Raw genomic sequence first — 21,696 nt, 5'->3', positions numbered from 1 at the left:
ATGTTAGGCCTGACGTTAAGAGACAGGAAGAGAGCGGTGTGGATCAGAGAACAAACGGAGATAGCCGATATTCTAGTTGACATTAAGAGAGAAAAATGGAGCTGGGCAGGCCATGTAATGCGTAGGATGGATAACCGGTGCACCATTATGGTTACAGAATGGATACCAAGAGAAGGGAAGCGCAGTCGAGGTCGGCAGAAAACCAGATGGGATGATGAAGTTAGGAAATTTGCAGGCGCAAGTTGGAATACGCTAGCGCAAGACAGGGGTAATTGGAGATCGCAGGGAGAGGCCTTCGTCCTGCAGTGGACATAAATATAGGCTCATCATGATGATGTTGATGATTGCAGACAATGTTCAACACCCCAACCTGTTCCGCGGCTCAAATAAATGGTTGGCTCGGCCTACGTGTCAGATGCGGTGGAGAGGTTCCTTGATGCAGCAGTCCTCTAGCGCTCTTCTCGTTGGAGCTCCCTTCGACTCGCCGCTTATACCCTTCAATCGCCCCTCAGAGTAATCCTCAAAGTTTTGCCATCGTCCATGGCAACAGCACCAATTAATGGCTCTATGGCTACCACCAAGCAAGTGCCTTCAGCCAGTCGAACAAGCCTCAGGAGATGCAAGATATATCTTTCTATTTGACTGGTTTAGCGAAGATGTAGTTCCTAAACGAAGAGACTGACTGATCTCACGAGCTAGCCTGCATTTACTTGGCATTTACGCCCAATGCTCACAACAGCCTCTGGACGCTCTGAGGTCGCCAAAAAAGCAGTAGACTCGCGTCCAACGTTCACGCGCACCTTTTATGTCACACATTGAGGACCTTCTTGCACTTTGCTTCTGAGCGAACAGCACTTTGGTGGAGGTAAAACGTGTCCTTCTTATCATCAGGTGCACAGGGTACATGACGTTTAACGCGCTTTTGCTAAAGATCAGATAAAACTGTTTGGAATAGAACCACCGCGTCTCAACGCCAGGGCAAAATACAAGCTATTAGTCCCAACGTGATTTATGTAAGACTCGGCTTCTGGTACACGATACTGATCTCCGTGTGATAACTCCCGTTGTCGTACGCGACGTTAAATTAAATGCCATCTGCGTAGCGCATCAAAGACCGGACGAAGGAACCGGAGACACACACAGGAGCGCTAACTTTCAACAATAAATTTATTTCCGAGATGAGCAGTACATATACAATTCACTAGGCGCTTCACTGGACACGTTCTCCGATAATGTAAGCAAAGGAAGAAAAAGAAAAACAAGTAGAAAACACGCGCGACAACGGAATGCTCGTGGTATGCATTTATGACATTCGCGAAAATTCTTATACTTTTGTTGATAATGCGATGGAAGGTGTGCTGACGCGTGCGTCATCTACATGGCTATGTATTGTGCTTCGATGATTACCCTAGTCATTTTGTTTGCACTCTGACCCAGAATAAGAGTTTCGCCAAAGAGGGGCCGGCGACGCCTAAGGCCTTAGGCAGACGCCTAAGGCCTTATGCGGACACCAATGCTGGACATCTGTGGTTGCGCACAATATTGAACCTAGGAGTTCCCATATCACTCGTCACGGCCTCTACCCTGCTTTTTCCTCGTAGTGGGAGATTATTGAATGAAGAGCTCATTGCTTCTTTCCGTGTGCACGACATAATTCGTTCATCCGACAGCCTCTTAGGTCACCCTCATAACCGAAAGGATGACTGAGTGCGCTTTGGTGTCGAATATGTCGAATGCCAACTAATATCATCCGCCAGGATGCCTACCCTCTGCCCCACGTCTACGACGCATTGGACGCGCTGCAGTACACCGCGTACTTGGTTAAGGAATAGATTCATGTTTGTTTTACTTAGCGTGCATGTAAAAGTTTTTTTTTACATTACTCGTATGTTTTATATAGACTATACTGCAAGAACAAAGAATTATTCGTTTCGCGTATACATTATTGTTTGCATGTTATTTCCTGTTTATTATTATGACACTGACACAGAAAACTTACTTAAAACAATCATAAGACATATCACAAGTATAAGGTCACGAAAATCACGAACAATTGCATTTTCCCCAGAGACGAACATAAACGCTAAAAGTAAAACTTCCTATTCATTTCACAAGTGGTTGTCATTCACATCGTGGGTGCATCAAGTATTAGGATATAATAAAGTAGCTTAAAACAACAGACGCCTGTGCAAGTTGGTAAAATTCCTGGTACAGAGAAGCGGGCGCATGAAACGCACACACAAAATGAACAAGACGAAAGAACACAAAAGGCCGCGTTTGTGTTTATTTATTTATCTGTGATAACCTTAGGGGCTTGTTTATGAAGCATTACAGAGGTAAGGGGCTACAAGCAAAGTACGATACAAGTACAAAATACAGCAGCACACCCAATGCATATACAGTACAATACGACTTATTTAGCAACATTGTTAGAATATTGGAAAAGCACATACTCGTACAGCAGTTGCACTGATAAGGAAAGTAAATGCAAATACACTAGTACAAAAATGAATAATAAGAACAGATATGTCCAGCAAACATTGTTATAGAATCAAGAGAGAAAGGGATGTAGTAGAACCTAAACTTGCGTGTGCATCATGTAATGCTGAAATCGCTGTTTCGCAAAAGTGGTCTGCGTTAGTGATGTCTTTCTGGTTCCTTTTGCAGCCAGCCTTTTGTACGCCTGCCTCTCCCTACAATAAAATAGCATTTCTCAATGGGGAATATACTCTGAGAAAATGTTTCATAATAATGGCAAGTAGGTCCATAGTGATTCTATTGCCGTATTTTAATATCTGGACATTGCAGACTTATGAGGCTTTGTACGGAGGAAACTACGGTGGCTGGAATCCACTTCAAGCCAGGCATGTGCGTCGACATTCCCTTGGCCGGAATCCACTATGATCCAGAATATTTTCCTGAACCGGAGAAGTTCAATCCAGAGAGGTGCGTTGTCATTGTAAGAAAAATCAAGCAATATGAATGCTCAGATCTTAACGTCCGCAATCTCGTTGGGGCCAGTCTTCTATCGAGATTGCAGGGCTCAAAGCGCACCGACATAAATTAGAATGAAATATGCCCACATTGGGTTATATGTTACGTAGAAGTACCCGTTGCTTTCAAATTGTTCTGTCTCCAACCTGCGAAAAAAAAATTGTGTAACTTGCACTAGCGGCGCAAGGCTAATGAAAATGCGGAGCTGGTCGGCACCTAGCTGGTCCTGACCTTACGGGTTATGCTTTCCCTAAATTTATTGATTATTGATCGATTATCGATTACCTATTGGTAACTCGAGGTTCGTTATATCGAGGTTTGACTGTATACAGTTGCTACATGGCATCCTGACCAGAGCTAATTTATGTTCAGCTCTGAAATTCGTTCAGAGTAATGCATTCCTTTGCACAACCACTATGACGGCCATTTAATTTAGTCCATTATTATCTTGATGTCCACTGCCGGAGCATTCTGCTTTTGTAGTAATCAAGCTCAAAGCTGAAGGAACTGCTAGAGTCTGCTAATTTCTTTTATCAGTGTTATATTTGCTATAGTGATAAAAAAAGGCAGAGATAGGCAACCGCAGCGATGGCCTAGCCGTAGAGCATCCGCCTCGTATGCGGGAGGTACCGAGCTGAAATCCCGGTGCCGCCGGGAACCCACCGGCTTTTATAATGGGCAGAGATGTCCCCTGGCCTGGTGCTCGGCTGTCGTGGGGGTTCACATCTCGAAAGAGGGCCCAATTAGCGATTTCAGGAGTTGTCTCTGAGCACCGCAGACGGCCTTGTAGACGAGTATCCGCCGCGGCTGTGGGAGGCAAGTGCTGCCGCCGGGTACCTACCGGTAAAATAGGTACAAGCGCGCTCCCGGCCTGGTGCTCGCCCATTATGGGACCTCAACGCTTGGAAAGGGGTGTTTGACCTCAACCCGAAGGTGCCCCCACCTCAATAGGTGCTTGGGGCGCCACATGGGAAATGACCGCCATGGGAGCGGCCCAGACACCACTTGATTTCCGTGCTCACGTTGGTTTCGACGGGAATTCAGGGCGGAGGCTCCTTTCCCAAGCGTATCACCCCTGAAGGAAGCCGATCGCCAGGCCGGGGTACGCTTGTACCCATTTGAACCAGTGGGTGCCCGGCGGCGGTGAGAATCGAACACGCAGCCGAGGCGGGCGCTCTACCACTAGGCTATCGCAAGGTATTGGCCACGTGTTTGGGCTAGGCTAAGCACTATACCAAGTCATCGCCAGCATTTTCCGGCATTTCTTGATTATTGATCGATTAGCTATTGATTGGCTCTCGATTGGCTATGACAAGGTATTGGCCACGTATTTGGGCTAGGCTAAGCACTACCAAGTCATCCCCAGCATATTCCGGAATTTATAGATTATCGATCGATTACCGATTAGCTATTGATTGGCTATCGCAAGGTGAAACGAGGCGCAGCTGTGGGCATCGACGTCATGGCTAGGCGAGTTTTGCGAGCGCTACGCGGGGAAACAAAAAATGTCACAGTTTCGCCCTAAGGGCGAAGCGATGAATGCGATAGCAACACAGCAATGTCATACGAAGTAAGGTGAGCGGCTTTGGTAGCAATATGAATTGTAGTGAACATGAGCTGATTAAGTAAGCAGGTGTGCTGCGGCGTAAGTAGACCGACATGAAGAGAGACTCGATGACCACGAGAAGGCGCGTGTGAAACGGTGGTGTTGATGAGAAGCGCTTCCCGTGGGCAGCGCGTGCGAAGGGACACACCTGTAGCGCTGCACTGCCGACCCGGGCAGCATTGCATGTGTAGCGTGCGTTGGAAAATGTGGCCCGACTATTACTAACTGATTGAAGAAGCGTGGTGTGAGCGCGCACAAACAAACATGAATAGATCACACTGAATGACTGCAGACAACGACCGTCAAAACGCTGGCAGCGAGCGGATATAGCCGCCGCAGCAGGGGGCGAAAGTACGCGCGGTCTATCGCTTCAACGGAAACTGAGCGGCGAATGCGCATAAAGGTCAGAGCCGTGTGGAGATAAGAGACGGTGCGGTCGAACAAACGACGAGCGCGGTTGTTGGCAGCGTAGAAGTGTGCCCCCCCCCCCCCCCCCCCCCCCGCTCCTTCCAGCGCTGGCTTCCCGCTTCCTTGCTTGCGCGTGGGAGAGATAAGAGACTGTGCGGACGAGCGACGAGCGTGGTTGTTGGCAGAGAAGTCCCCCCCCCCCCCCCCCCTGCTCCCTCCGGCGCTGGCTTTCCGCTTTCTTGCTTGCGCGTGGGAGATTGAGTGCGTTCGCTCTCCGTGATAGCGCGCGTCCCCGCACGCTGCCTCTGGGGCATACGGCGCGCGGCGAAGATTTTATCTATACGGAACCTCACGGCGACGGCGACGCCGACGGCAGAAATCCGGTTGAAGTGTCCATATAATTGCTATCGCAAAAGCTTAAACAGCTCCGCTGTTAAAAATAATGTAGTGAGTTAGACCACGGTGTTACAGTAAACGTGTACGGGAAACTCACATGACTCCTTTTACTACTGATGATATAATCTCGACCGGGTGAGGTGGGTCGTCACCGCAGGAATCGGGAGACGGCGATGAAGGCGGGCATCGTGACGACGAAAAATAGAAAATATTGTATTCACTTCATTGGTACATGGTTTTGACTCTATCCGAGTCTCGAGCGGTTCTGATTAACACGGGGACCAGGACGGCCTTAAATAACCCCTCGTGGTCTTGTGGTAGCCGATGTCTCCTTCGGGGAACTTGTGGAAGTGTCAGTCCTCTGTTGGATGGTCAAGTTGATGACCTCCTCTCCCTCGGGTCCTCTTTCTTGGTAGCTTGCCTTTTTCGTCTGCTCAGGTCGTAGAGGTGTGACGCTTTCACGGGGATGAAGGGGATTATCTCGTCACGGGAAAGGCGCTCGGGCTTGTTTCCCACATTTGAGAGGTAGTTTCCAGGAAGATCACAACCGCCTCTTGGGGATGTAGATAATTGCCCCGACACGGGAACGTGCGCGGGTCTGGTTTCCCACATTTGAGATGTACAGCTTCCAGGACGATCACAACCGCCTCTTGGGGATGTAAATTGCCCCGACATGGGAACGTGCGCGGGTTTGGTTTCCCCCATTGACCTGTCGAATTCCTTGCCGATCATAACGCTGGCTAATGTTACCTATACGTGTAAATATTTCGCTCAATTGACAATTAGTAGCCATACTGAGAGCCACAGCGCGACAAGGTAAAAAAAAACCGCGCAGAATGATTATAAATGACTCCGCTTAAAAGCGAATGCATGCTTTACAAATACCTCATGCGGTAGTTTACCACAAGGCATTTTTTTTTTTGCCGCAGACTTTTCGCGCAGAGGTATGTCAGAAATTAAGCTGAAACTAAGTTTGTGCTTGTCGTTGTTTTCTGTTGTTTCGTAGTTCGTGGCGAGGTTGTTTAGTGGTGCCGGTGTTCTTAATCAGCCCCATACTCATGCGGTGTACAGTGCTTTTTTCCCGACGTTACTGCAACTGCTCCCGTATGCTCGTTGTACTTCACACCTGCCTGCAGGTTCATGCCGGAAAACAAGGACGCCCTGAGGCCGTTCACGTACATGCCGTTTGGGGCCGGACCGCGTAATTGCGTCGGCATGCGTCTAGGCTTGCTCCAAGCGAAGACAGCTCTAGCTTGTCTGCTTCAGCACTTTAAGTTTGAGACGTGCCCAGAAACAGCGGTAAGTATTATATTTGAAGAAAAGTTTAGTGGCAATATAACTGTAAATGCGAGATAAATGCGTTAGAAATATGCCGCATCTCTTTAAAGTCCCGGATACATGACTGAAACGGCGTTCACCGAATTGAAAAGTGTTGTAGCTTACACGACACATGTCCAACATCATCGAGAAGCGAAGTGCTACTTACGGTGGTGCGTGGCAGACCGGCGTCAGTTTTAAGATACACGCGTGTATATATATATATATATATATATAGATGCTCGTCGCCAAGAGTCCCCAGACGGTAGCCGAGGTAATTCAGCTTTATCAGCAGTACGACGCGCTGCGCCAGCCGCGTGCCTCAACACGTTGTGCTGCTCAGCAGGATACCGCGGATCTCGCTCCCTTGGATTTCAGCCGTGACGCTGCCGACATTTCTGCTTTAATGCCGCAAATAAAGCAGTTCATCCGCCAAGAAGTCGCGCGGCAACTGTCTCTGGCGACTAGCCCTCCTAAGCCGGTGACATCCTTGGCTCCTTCGCTTCGTCAGGTGCTTCAAACGCAAGTTGCTGAGGTGCTACCACCTGCCCCTCATCCGCAGCCCGTTGTTGGACCACTGACTTACGCCAACATTGTCGCCCGACCTTATGTTCCTCCGGCTCCTGACGCCTACCGCACTACCGGAACTTTCCCTGTACCGCCACCACCTTCACGTCCGGTTCCGGTTCCTTACTCGACCGCTGGAGCCTCTGTCGTCAACCCGTGGCGCACACCTGATAACCGGCCAATATGCTATTCCTGTGGTTTCCCGGGCCACATAGCACGATTCTGCCGCCGTCGCAACTACCGTTTCCCTGACAGTGGGAGCGCCTCCGGCTGCATGCCTGCTCGACTTCTGCGTCATGATGTGTGTAATCTTCCTCCGGACTCGTCTTCTAGTCGCCGCCCCTTCGATTGTCGCTGGTCGCCCTCCCCACATCGTCGATCCCTTTCCCCCATGGTTCGTCGACTTAGTCCAGCCCGCGAGGAAAACTAACAGTCGCAGTTCCTGAGGCAAGAACTGCGTTTACGTCGAACGTTTCAAGGCCTCATTTTTCTCATGCGAACTAAATTGAACTGTCCGTAGATGGCGTCACCGTACACGCACTTATTGACACCGGAGCCGCCGTTTCTGTTATTAGTGAAAAGTTTTGCCGCAATTTGAACAAAGTGACCACTCCACTTTCCTATCTATCGCTGCGTACGGCAACCTCGCATTGCATTCAGCCTTCAGCATCATGCACAGCTCGAGTCGTCATTCAAGGCGTTTTGTATGTTGTCGAATTTGTCGTCCTATCCCGTTCCTCGCACGACGTCATTCTTGGATGGAATTTCCTATCTGTAAATCAAGCTGTTGTCGACTGCGCTCGTGCCGAACTTACGTTGTCAGTGCCGTGCTTTGACCCTGACCACCACCATTCTACTAAAGTTGTTGCTGCCTCGGACATCGACATCGCACCTTTTTCAGCCGCTCTGGTCCCTGTGTCGTGTGACTCTGTCGCGAACTCATCTGTTTTGTTTACGCCGTCAACCTCTTGTGCGAGCCGTCGGAACCTTCTGCTTCCTTTTGCTATCGGTCAGTTTTTGCGGCGGTACTGCTGCCCTTTACGTGATATATATATATATATATATATATATATATATGTAAAGATCAAGAGATGCACTTGCATAGCAGTCGGTGATGCGGCCTCCAAGCTCGCCGTCGGATGTGCACATGAAGGTGCCGTCTCACCGGGTGATGCCGTCGGCTCCATCCGAATTAGTGGGAAACGCCGAGTGCACCTGCGCTTCTGCTACTATCCTGCTTCCGCTAGATTCACCTAGTATCCCGGCCTCGAACTTGGACAGCTCAACCGCACACAACGTGGCATCGAGCACCTTGAGGAGCCTTGTTTCGTCAGTGGCAACTCTGCAAAAGCGCAAGTTGCATCCCATACGAGCACGGATGCTCACCTCCTCAATTAAGAAGCCGCGTCGTAGACCACACCAATGCATTGCGACCGAACGCGATCAATGCGACCATCCGCGTTCAGTGCTACAAACTGTGGTTTGGTGCCAAGAATTCCCTGCCGTATTTTTTTTTTCAAGAGTGACGGGATAATCGTCTCCGAGACCAGCGACCAGAGCGCAGCACTCAGTGCCGGCCGCCAGAGAAGCGGGTAGAGCACTTACTGGATAGGTCAACGACGACGATGTCGCACTCTTGTCGACCATGGTTCTCACCACCCGCGCACCCTGACAGCCGCCAGAACCAGAACCATCTTCGGTTGCGTGATTCCAGGGGCGCCGGAAACTTGCAGTGTGGCCAAGTGTAAAGATGAAGAGATGCACTTGGGCTCGGGCGCTCGCACACCGGGGGCTAGGGGGCGAACGAGAGGAAGACGAGGACGAAGCAGAGTAGAACAGCCGGTCCAGGAACGGGTGCTGTCTCTGTTTCTTTACAACACACACACACACACACACACACACACACACACACACACACACACACACACACACACACACACACACACACACACACACCACACACACACACACCACGCACACACACACACACCACACACACGCACGCACGCACACACACACACACACACACACACACACACACACACACACACACACACACACACACACACACACACACACACACACACACACACACACACATATATATATATATATATATATATATATATATATATCGAGGTTTAGATCACTGCAGCGGCTGCCGCATGCCATAGGCGTGAATTGCCAATACGCTTGCGTAGGGCAATTCACCCCTATGGCATTGGGTGCTGGGTCAGAAATGTTCAAAACATTTTTTCCATACCCTCTTTTCCATACCCGAACCATAAAGAGCAAGGTAACTGAATCCATTCCACCTACCTTGCTCTTTATGGTGGGTGGAATAGCCAGCGAAAGCTATAGCTTTAAAGCTCCCCATCTTGCCATGACAGCTGACTTAGCCATAGGTAATGTAAATAAGTTCTTTGGTATTAGGCACTACAACCACAATTTGTTTATGGGGCAACACTGTAATATAGGGTATGGAAAAAAATGTTTTGAACATTTCTGATCAAGCACCCAATGCCATAGGGGTGAATTGCCCTACGCAAGCGTATTGACAATTCACCCCTATAGCATGCGGCAGCCGCTGCAGTGATCTAAACCTCGACCTCGTGCCCAACAGCGCGGGGCCATAGCCACTGAGTAGCTTGCGTATTTAGTTAACTGCGAACATTCACAGCACATAGCATTTCCGAAGCTATATTAGTTCACTTAAATGCAGTTGGTGTCTTCATAGAACAGCTTTAAATCCGGATGACGCAAACATTGGTTATCCACCTTCTGAAGATGTCATGTCTGCAAGCCTTTGTGTTAGAAGTTATTGGGATCGGATATGTTGGCTCTTTAGGAACTCTTCGGTGCTTAGGCAAATGTAGCCTGGCACTAACTTGCAGCAAGCTATAAATACAGCACTGGATTCTGCGTTGTTCTTAACAAATCTACTCAAAGTCAGGACATTGTGTGTGCATATAGTGTAGTATGGGCCCAACTGTTATTTCGTTATTCGAAAGAACAGATGTTCCAATTATGGTCGGCCACCAAAAAGATACGAATACAATTGCACTCTTTCATTTCAAACACCCAGTACCATTGGCTGTTCGCAGAATTTTGATTTATGCCATGAAACATGTTATAAAATTACATAAATGCTAAATTTGAAGCAAGTTCAGTGCCATGCTTAAGATGGGGTTAATGCTTAACAAAATCAGTTATTGCAGTTCTTTGAAATGCGCCTAAATACAGCCTAGAAAGACCGAAACAAAGTTTCGCGAATGTTTTATTTATAAAATAAGAGTAATTAAGTGAAACTTATAGCACGCGAAAAGAAATTCGCGTTATATGCTTTATCGGGTCATAAACTTTACGAAAATGTCAAAGACTCCTACCAGAGCCTTCCGAAAGAGCAGAAAGACCACATCATCATATCCCCCGCCCCGCGCAATATGCATCCCCAGCGCAACGTGGAAAGAAGGAAGGCCAGGGCCGTGGCGCTCCTACGCCGGGCGACAGAACTGCCTGGCGGCAGCTGTTTCGTTGACGCGGCCCAGTATGGCAACAGCAAAAATTTCGCAGTAGTGTCCATTAACCACAAGGGTTCGACCGTTAACGCAGCTTCGGTACGAAGCACGTCGTCATGTGCGGCCGAGCAAGTGGCCATTGCCTTGGCCCTCCTGGAGGAGAAACATGCCAACATCTTCAGCGACTCCAGGGCAGCCATCCGCGCCTTCAGCGTTGGCGCCGTGTGTAAAGAAGCCTGTCGCATCCTCGACGGCAAAAGCATCGCCACCCACACTCTCACGTGGTTCCACGCTCACATGGAATCCATCATGGGAGGCCCCACAAACCTCAACGAGCTGACCCACTCCAAGGCGCGAGGTCTCGCTTTCCGCGACCATGGAGAACTTTCCGGCCATCCACGAGTGGAGGAGAACAGTGATCAAACGACAACATACAATGAAATTACGCAGCACTTTTATCTCGGCAGGAGAGACTTTCCCCTTCCTCACAAGAAGTTAAATAGAGCGCAGGCATTGACCCTCAGATTATTGCAAACAGGCTCGTATCCCAGCCCGGCTTTATTACACAAGCTTTATCCCGACACTTATGCCAGTAGTTCTTGCAGGCACTGCAATGACTTCGCTAGCTTAGACCATATGCTCTGGCGTTGCCCCTCGTTACGAGGCACGGAAAGAATAAATGAGGACAAGTGGCTCTCCGCTATCAAGAGCCCTGATGCCGGGGCGCAACTATGGGCTGTCCAGAGGGCCCACGATGCGGCGGTCGGGCATGGCCTGACTGTCCCAACGTGGGAGTGGCCCGCTGCGCGCTGAGTCGCGTACCTCCGGACGTTCATTGAAGTTTTACATCGATCCATCCATCCATTTACGAAAATGCGGCATGGTGTCATGTCGCACAGGTAGACAGCTTTCAATTTGCTGAACTGTTTTTCTTTGTTTAGGCATTCTCGTCACTTTAAATGAAATGTGTGGAGACTCAAATTAAAATACATCGGGCAATCAAGTCTTAACTTCGGAAACTTTAAACTCAAGCAAGAAACCTTGCTACAGTTGATCAGATGGTTGCGCATGAACGCATTTATTAATTTCACATTTATAGATTCCCATTCAGAACTCAATGGGACCATGAAAGTATGTTCGTCATATCAGAAGTCAGTTTTAACAGAAGTTATTTACAGAACTCAAAGTATTCTATTATTGTTGCACCTGAACACGCACAACAGAAAGTAATGACCAAAAGAAAACTTGGAAAAAAAAACATTCTAATCTCCTGCCAGATGTAACAAAATACATTTCTTAGACTTGCATAACAAAAAGTGTTCCTTTAGGCACAAAGGCCTTCTTAGGAAATGTTTACTTGTTGCTTGCGGGAGCTCTACAAACACGAGCGGTCTCAGAAAAGCTCAAATTACACCGTGCTTGTTCAAAAATTCTTCAGTGGCCTAATGCTGAAAAAATGCACAGAAGTGCATTTGTGACATCTTTATCTGCGTCATGTGCGAAGCTGGTTTTTGTGGCTTATGGGCAGTGTCCTCATGTACGATAATTACCAGCCTTCCAACGCACATCGGGAAGGTTCTCAAATATCGATCCAGGATGTCAGTCCTGCAGGTTTCCGTGTCATCGTTTACGTTGGCGTGGCTGTTTATAACTTCACAAATACCCAATTGGCTTCGAGTGTCCCCTCCTACAAATTCACCTATCCGGGACTGACGCTGAGCCCAGTAGCATGCGCTAGTAATGGACTACGAAAATTTGGCTTCACCGGACTAGCGGTGCATGTAAAATTTTTTTCTGCATTTTTTATTGAGAAGCTATAACCATCCAAATGTTCCAGCGTTTTCATCCAAAGATTCGTCTTAACCTGGTCAGTCTTAACCGTAGTCTACGGTGCTCGAAGACTCAAATTTGTGTTCAAGCCTGAAGCTAAAGAAAGTTTCATAAACTCTGTCAGGATAGCAAAGTAAACACATAATTTGGTTCCTTTCTTGAAAGGCCATCGGAAAAATTGAAATGTGAAATATTGCGAAGACCTCTTAAATTTCACAATGAAGATTTCGTGTCCGTTTTAAACCTTCGCGCTCCTCAAGGGCTCCTTGTCTAGTAACAGCCTTCTTGCGCGTAAACAACTTTGACTGAAAGTGAAATACGTCCTGTTGACAGCTCTAACTTTTTGTGTGTGTTTTTTTTTGCACTTCACAGATACCGCTAAAGTTCCAGCCGGGACAACTTCTTTCTTGCTTCGAAGGGGGATTGCATCTTCGGGCAGTGCCTCGTCAGCACTCTGCAAACAATGTTCATTAGTGATCAAGGATTTCTTTTGCGTTAACTGCGACAGAACCGCTTTTTTTTTATTGTCAACAAGAAATAAAAGACCCAGCTGGATGTACTTTCTCAAATGTGCAGTATTAAAATTCTGACTCTGAGAACAGCAATGTTCTCAGAGTTTTAACATGCAATGAATGTTCCATCAGGAAGAAGCTGTTTTTCATAACTCAAAGAACCGACACAAAATAATCGATCGATGTACCAAGCCTTCCCGTAATGTTGGTACCCATATCAGGCTTTTAAGTAATGCTTTCAGTTATAGCTTTCTTTTAGAAACTTAAGCTTATTCTATCTTATGTGAGGTCTACAATTACCCCATGGCCAATTATTGCACACAGTTAGCAGTTTATCATCATGGACTGAGCACATTTCAGGGAAAATTTTGAATGTGCCGCTTTTAGATTACTGACAACTGTTCCGTTTCCAAAGTAACTAACACATTTGAGGATGTCTAACTGATTCTGTTTCCATCAACAAAAGCTACCAGCCAAATATGTATTCTCTCAGAAATCGGAACGTCCACAGGGGCACACGGATGAAAAAGCATTAAGGATGACTTTTAACGGGAAAGCTGTTTAAGCCAGCCGTAAAACGTACCCGTTTCACGAAAAGCCAGCCGCGCGTAGCCATGGCAACCAGCGACTCCGCAGCTGTCTGCCACTGAATTGCCTAGCAACCGCCTCGCGGAGCGTCACGCGCTGTGCTCGGGAGAGAGAAAGAGAAAACGAAAGCGAGAGAGAGTGCGCGCGTCGCGCACTATGCTCGGGAGAGAGATAGAGAAAATGAGAGTGAGAGAGAGAGAAACAAATTGTAGCAGCACCAACGAGGCAACGCGCAGAGGTGCTGCCGACGCGAACCGCGCTTCTACGTTTTCCCGCATTAGCGCCGAACGCTCGCGGTGTCCGTGACCGCAGCAGGCGCCTCTGGCGGCGGCTCGGCCGAGCTCCCACCAGCTGCGCGCTACTGGGCATGCGCCGTGACGTCATCCCGGCGCTTCGTCTGCTGCGCGGCGCCCGTACACAGTGCATAGCTTTCGCCCCACTTCTCCTATGTGAGCTCGGACTGCAAGTGCTTCGCGAGGTGTTCCCCGATGCCACGGACCACGAGGAAATGCTTATACACTTCGTATAACTTAGCATCACTTGGTATTACTTCGTATAACCTTACATCACTTCGTATAGCCACGGCCAGCTAGGAACCGATCAGCTCCGCTGTGTCTTTAACCTTGCGCCACTAGTGCAAGCTACCCCGTTTTTGATACTTTGTAGGTGAGACTCTTGATGACCACCGTGTCTCTTATAATACTGATCTTGCTTAATAATTGCATTTTTTATTTAGGTGTCTGGTATCGGACATTTTTTCAGCGCACATATCCTCTTTAAACCTTTCGTACATTGTACATTGTACATTGCCTTCAATATTTTTCAAAATTCACTCGGAAGTCATTATGCAAAATATTTATTCTATGTATGAAGTACGGTGTATGTCTAACTCTAAAGAAGTGGTTTACTCATATTCTTGTCATACGCTTTCTACAAATTTGACACTCAATTGATCTAGACTTCTGTGTCGTCCCTGATGGCCGAAAGCAACCTTGAAGTGTGTTTCGAAATCACTGAGATTGCATGAATATTACGGACGCAGCAAAAACATGACAATGTACTACGCGTAGTTCCATCTTCATCTCTGTCTTTAAGCAATGAAATGCAGTTTTTACCCGAGAGGAGAGGATGAAGATAGCTATTTTTAAAGCGAAAGCTTTACTAAGGACGTCGAGCCGAGTTTCGCCGTCGCCAGCAATTTGACCTTCAGTTGACCGCAGCTACACCGTGGCCTTGGCAACGCATCACGTGACTCGCCGCGCCGAACTCCGCCGCCGCCGGCTTGGCGCATGCGCACTCCGCAGCTGGGTCACCGCCTGACCGCGTGACTCGCCGCGGGCCTGGCTAAAGACCCCCCCCCCCCCCCCCCCGAACACACATCAGCGCTTTTAGCGGTGTCTCTTGGCATGCGTCTCTCGGCAATCTTTGGTTTCACCGTGGGCCTCAAAAGCCAGTCAGCCTACCACACCCTGGTTAATCTCCAACCTCGACAAGATTTCTGATTTATAGCCCAAAATTCCATCTGCGAACGTTAGCGCTGGCACTATTACACTTTTCCAAATTCATCGCACCATATCGTATTTATCGTCGCCCCAGAGTGGTCTATGTCTCATTACTCCTGCAATCCGCTTCATTTTCTTGGTAGATGCTTGAGTTGGTCTTTCCTTCGTTTATGTATGCACCAAGGCATTCATATTGCTTGACAATGGGTATGGCTTCTTTTATAATTGATACTACGTCATTACAGGTCTCTACATTAAAGATAATAATTCCCGATTTCCCTGTGCTAAACTTACGGCCTATATTCGTCGCTGAATTGCCACTGAAAATCGCAAGTCCTCGTAAATCCCTTTTATTGTCTGCTTGTAGCACTATGTCGTCCGCATACATCAGCCCAGGGACCTTCTCTTGCGCCTTTTTTTCCATTACGGATGTAAAATAGTACAAAAGCTTAATTCACAGCTTTCAAGTCGTCCTTCTATGCCTTTAACATTAAGCGTGAACAACAATGGAGACAGATGACATCCTTGCTTCAGTCCTCGATGAATTTCCACAACTTCATTGCATTTCTCGCCTTCCCAGACAATTTGTACTCGGTTGTCCCAATATAATTCCCGCAACAGCTCCAGGAAATCGCCGTCTATGTTCTCGTGCATAAGACTATCCCAGAACAATCCCCTGTCTACGTTGTCGTAAGTTCCCTTAATACCTAGAAATGTTGTCCATGAGGGTCTATCCTGAGCTATCGAAATTTACATGCACTGCTTAGCACAAAGACATTACCCTCCAAGTTGCGTCTGCGTGGTGTGAACCCGTTATGTAGTTGTCCCAGTATATAATTTTTTCTGCACCCACTTCGACAGCTCTAATGTTATGGCTTGCATTGCCATTAGATATACATTACCGACATAACTGTAGCTATAGCCTGTACGAGCTCGCCTTATCCCCATCACATTTGCCATTATAGGTAAGGTTCATCTTGCTTTCACGCCACTTAAGCGGAATTCTCTTCGTTTTAATCACTTGCTTCATGTTATTAGCCAGAAGTGCCTTGTTATTTGGACCCAGCTGTTTGATCACGTGTGTTGCGCCAGCAGCGCCCCTGGCCGGCAGTCATCCACGAACTGCGCGAGAGCTTAGGCGGGGGTGGCGAGTTTAATACTTACCTTGGCTTTATAAACGTTGCCCCAGGCACCAAATGCTACATCGGGGCAGCGCTGCTCTCCGGCCAGGCACGGCCGCACACCACGGGTGCGAGCACCGGAGCAACATCATGATATTGCGTGCCACCAGAGTGTCGACGTAAAACACTCGGCGCAAAGTGGCACACATCTGTCATGACATCATTGTGTGCTTGTACTATACATTGCAAGCCCCTGACTTGTTCCGCTGCCTTCCTCTTTCCATTCTCAGGATTCCTTCCCCCAGTGTAGCGTAGCAAACCGGACGCTTCTCTGGTTGACCTCCCTGCTCTCTTCTCATTGCTTTCTCTCTCTCTTTGTAATAGTTGCGCACTTTTCTTTCAAAACTGCGCATGGTAAAAATGGCGCACTTTTAGAACCTTCGTGGAGTGTTCTTGAAGATTCAGGTCATGAAGATTCCGGTCATGGAACGAACCAAGTTGTCTGGTGTTGCTTGAATGATGTTTTGATTCCTAATTATGTTTCTGCGCAGTTGTAGATAACACCTGAATAATTCAATTTTTTTTAGTATAAGGACCTTTATTGCTTTACCGCAGCAGCAGTTTTCGACAAACCCTCTGAAGTTTTTTTTTTTTTTTCATTCCAGGCAGATTCTCTTTAGGTAGTAACCTACGTGGTAACTAGCTTGCCGCCGTGTTGTACTGAATTGCATAAAGTGAACGCACGAGAAGTGAGCTCCTTTTGCATACCAAGCTGTTTTCGTTCATTAAAGGAGTGAGAACGCCCCTTTACGTATATGATACACCATACACTACACTACATATATCGCCAGATTTGTTTCTCCTCCTGCTGATTTTATCTTCCTTGGGACTGATGCGCTTTGTGATGAAATTGAAGCCCAGTTGCCGTACCTCTCTTCACTTATTTGCTCCTCTCTCACTTCCCGAGGGGAAATGCCTTCGTAACACCCTGCGAAGGGCGTATTGCGCAGCAATCTCGCCGGCGCCATACGGAGAGAGAAGCATGACCTTCAATCAGTCGCCCTGCGCGATACGAACGCCGCCCTTTCTCGTTTCCTCCGTATGTTCCTATCGACGTACCCATGTGGAGTTGTGGTTTGGACACAGAGCACTCGCGAAGTGCAAGAGATTGAAGCCTAAACGACGTCCGATTAGTTCAGGGTCCGTGCGAACATGAAAGTTGGCTGAGCGTTCGTACAACGAGAAATTTGAGGCACCCAAATTTTGCTGTTGTGTTTCCAACGAGAACTTCTTCGGGGTTGAAAGGTTTTGGAGGCCTATACTATGTTATCCACATTCGTCGCACTTCTCGCGCTCTTATTGGCGCTTCTCTTTTGGTACGTACAGTCTTTTTTTTTTGTCATCTTCATTATCTTAAACCGTAATGTCGAGCCACATTTTATAACGATACATCATAACGATGTGTGTGCTGTGCTATGTGCTCTCTCTCTCTCCTCCCCATCTTTCATTCCCCCTCATCCCGCTCCAATCTGTAGGGTAGCAAATCGGTTGTGCTAAACTGGTTAACCTCCATGCCTTTCCTTCTCCACTCTTCCCTTCCTTCCTTCCTTCCTTCTTTCCTTCTTTCCTTCTTTCCTTCCTTCCTTCCTTCGTTCCTTCCTTCCTTCATGTTCCAATAAATTCTTGCCACCCTTCGCTCCATGCGGCCAATAGCAGTGCTAACGATTCTGGGCGTTTGAGCAAGCGATGATAGGTGAGGAAATGAGACATGAAATGGAAAAGCAATACTGCTCTTGGCTACCTTAGAAACGGTTGCCACAAATTGATATCTTTAGGGAATTAAATCGATGATTTGAATTCTTTGTGGCGTTTTTCCAAAAACAATTGACGCCATGCTTGGCGTCTTTTGTATGGCCAGCGTAATAGTATCAGTTACCTTTGCGTATCTGAGAGGCTGAACATCTGTTTCGGTAGGACAGTGGCTTAGATGCCCTTTTTCCTACATCTATTGTTGGAGCTGGACAACCACAGCTCCCGTGCTCTTGATGTTTGCGTGTCTGGCCACATGAATACTGATAAAATCCCCTAGAAGCTGTTTATGCGCCAAAACCACGATGTGATTATGAGGCACGCCATATTGGGAGACTGTGGGTTAGTTTCCACCCGCTGAGGTTCTTTAACGTCCACTCAGTGCACGGTACATGGGCGTTTCTGTATGCCACCCCCATTAAAATGCGCTCACCGGAACCGAAGTTGAACCCATGACCTCGTGTTCAGCAGTGAAACACTGCACATAGCCACTGCTGCACCGAGCCAGGTTTGGAGCATTCGTTCAGCTGATCTCCGAGGTGGTATTGCATAGCGATGCTACACATTTAGAACTTGACTCAATACCCTTCACTACTCGTAGCATACGCGGTTGTGCATGAGCGTGCTTGGTTTTGGTTTTCACGTCTTCGTCATGGACGACATTTTCGAAATCGCTGACAAAAAAAAAAAAAATTCCTCGCGGTTTCCTGATATCCTATGACAGTGCGTATCTGGGTAATTTACATGACCAAAACGTTTTGTCCGAGTGATGAAGGCATACGGGAAAAGCACAATGAAGAAAAAGCTGCCTAAAATATCGATGATGATGCGATATTGAGTATTTCGTAGCTAGCCGCATTTAGGATTCAGAACAAATGCCATTTTCAAGTGGAAAACCTTGCTTCGGCCACTCACTGAATTTTCATTTGCTTCAAACATGGCGCCCTCCATCCCCTCCGACAGCTCTTCCGCAATCTTCTAATGAGCGACACAGATAGGGATGGATAACAATCATTTTGGCGTCAAACTTTCACAATAAATGTGATTGAGTAACCAGTTCCATACTTACTGACATGGTGAACGCAAAAAAAAAATACACGATTGTACAAAAAATTGGTGAGAAATTTATTTATAATTTGGACCGTATGTGCAAGCCTGAAGTAATCATAGGTGATTTAGGCACGCTAAACTACAGTACTTATTTCCATAATATTTTCAAAAACGTTGAAGCATACCAGCGATCTTCACTGAGTGTGTCTGGTGTCCTATCCTATCGTGTCTGGTGCCCTATCGTCCTATACAATATTCGATTATTTGTTAAAGACATAAGAGCAACACTTTATTTGGCCCATTTAAATGGTCTGCATAAAGAGTGAAGTAAGCTTCAGTCATATGCGCACGGCTACCATCACTGTGCTAGATTTAGAATATTCTGGAGAGAACTTATAAAATTCCACAAAAGGAATCATACCTACGAAATATCCCCAGCAAGTTGCGGCAACATATATCACAATTTTTAATGTATTATTCTACACCAGGGCTTGTAGAGTTCTGCGGTACAAATTAGTGCTTCTCCTTGATATGATGTGAACAGCATGCGCGCATTTAGAATTGTATGCACACTTCCTTTGCCAGTGGTATTGAAAATTTGTTTCCTGGATTCGCGTCAAGACAGTAGTACAGGTGCTCTCTGTTTGTGTCATTAGTGTGAGTATGAGTGCGCTTCACTCTTGACACAGCTAGCAAAAAACGCGTGTTAGAATAACGTCAACGTAAAAGCAGCTAAAAAAGGTACAAGTGTGCGCAAGCATGAAGTATGTCTTATTGCAATGAACAGGTGCTTTATTGGCATATTTTCACTGGCACAAAGCGGAGTGATCACTAAAGTAATTACGGAAATTCAAAAGAAAGTGTATGATAAGGGAAGCGAAACCTAGCTACACGTCAATTAGAGGCATGCTAGAAAGGACCACAACCATACCGAAAAACAAGAATACAGGCAAGCATAATAATTATACAATGTTTGGATATGTAAAACACACACGCACACGCACGCACACACACGCAGACGCGCGCGTGCGCACGCATGCACACACACACACACACACACACACACACACACACACACACACACACACACACACACACACACACACACACACACACACACACACACACACACACACACACACACACACACAAGTGTGTACATTATGTTACAAAAACTGGATTTCTTATCACACAATGTTAGCTAATACTTTCATGAATGCGTCGTGATGTTCAATGTTGACTAGGGATGCGGGGAGGTGATTTCACTCGTCGGATGTACGTGGCAGATATAATTTTGAATACGGATTTAAAAAATTAAATTATGGGGTTTTACGTGCCAAAACCACGATCTGATTATGAGGCACGCCGTAGTGGGGACTCCGGAAATTTGGACCACCTGGGGTTCTTTAACGTGCCCCTAAATCTAAGTACACGGGTGTTTTCGCATTTCGCCCCCATCGAAATGCGGCCGCCGTGGCCGGGATTCGATCCCGCGACCTCGTGCTCAGCAGCCCAACACCATAGCCACTGAGCAACCACGGCGGGTAATACGGATTTGATATGAATTTATAACATAACAGATTCTGACGCTTATGAATTATGGTCCGTGTCTGAGAAGCTGGTGCCGGACCATTGTGCTACACAATTTGGCATTTCTCCCAAATCACTTGAAAGACCTCATCGGGTTGGTATATTTCTGCCTAGTAAAATCAGACCTTTATATCGTAAATTTTTGCGTCATTTAAAGAAAGGCGTGCTGTCTCGAGCAATGCAAGAAGACTGAGGGGATTAGGCATCAGCATGCCAGAAGATATTTCAGAAAATGTTGGAGGAAAATGAACGCTCTTGTGTAATTTTGCCATGGGTCTCAAAGACATTCAATGTTATCTTCGACATGGTGTCATGTATTCGAAACATGTCAAATATATGCGTGGCGACTCCGCGGGTAAAACAATGCAGGCGAAATGACAGAACGATACGTCGCAGGAAACACACCGCTTCATTACTGTTAAATGCCGAAGCATTAAAAACAAAACGGATAACTTAAACAGTCTTTTTCGTATGGTTAAATCATCTGCCGCCATAGTTAGAAAATGATGTTGCAAATAGCGAAGTCGTTCCCAACGCTTTTATCTGTTATAGAAGGTAGGTAGGAAGGTAAGGTACAGAAAAAAAAAGAATAAACATGCGCAGAATAGTACTGCATGAAAATAAGTTGAGAACGCAGGGAAAATGAGCTCGGCATCTCACTTCTCGCGTCGACTCATACGGTTCCTTTTATTGTACCTTTTTCAAGCGAAGCTTGTTATAACTCACATAATTCGGCGACGTCTATGTACGCACAAAATTATCATCATCAGCATTGGTTCGAGCGTCGTCGCCTTCCTCTGCAGCTCACTCATTGGTGTCCCTCGGTTTGAGCTCGTGTCACTGCTCCCACGTTCGTCGTCGTCGTCTACTTCAACAGCTGGCTGCGTT

General features: G+C 47.1%; 1 protein-coding gene across 4 annotated transcripts in view; it reads left to right on the top strand.

Moving 5' to 3' along the window:
- The window catches only part of LOC119446100 (cytochrome P450 3A41-like), a 136,472-nt gene that overhangs the window by 62,838 nt on the left and 51,938 nt on the right, over positions 1-21,696 (top strand). For 2 of the 4 annotated variants that reach the window (XM_049663900.1, XM_037710449.2), the window contains exons 12-14: positions 2,809-2,946; positions 6,541-6,703; positions 13,009-13,205. The exons of 1 other annotated variant lie outside the window; for it this stretch is intronic. In XM_049663900.1, the coding sequence (XP_049519857.1) occupies positions 2,809-2,946; positions 6,541-6,703; positions 13,009-13,110 (403 nt within the window). In that variant the 3' untranslated portion in view covers positions 13,111-13,205. Of the gene's footprint in view, positions 1-2,808; positions 2,947-6,540; positions 6,704-13,008; positions 13,206-17,462; positions 17,736-21,696 lie in introns of those variants that run through there. One more of the 4 variants, XM_037710448.2, reaches the window with a different exon arrangement.

The sequence above is a fragment of the Dermacentor silvarum genome, chromosome 3 (assembly GCF_013339745.2).
Source record: "Dermacentor silvarum isolate Dsil-2018 chromosome 3, BIME_Dsil_1.4, whole genome shotgun sequence".
NCBI lineage: Eukaryota > Metazoa > Arthropoda > Arachnida > Ixodida > Ixodidae > Dermacentor > Dermacentor silvarum.
This window is presented reverse-complemented; position numbering and strand designations above follow the sequence as displayed.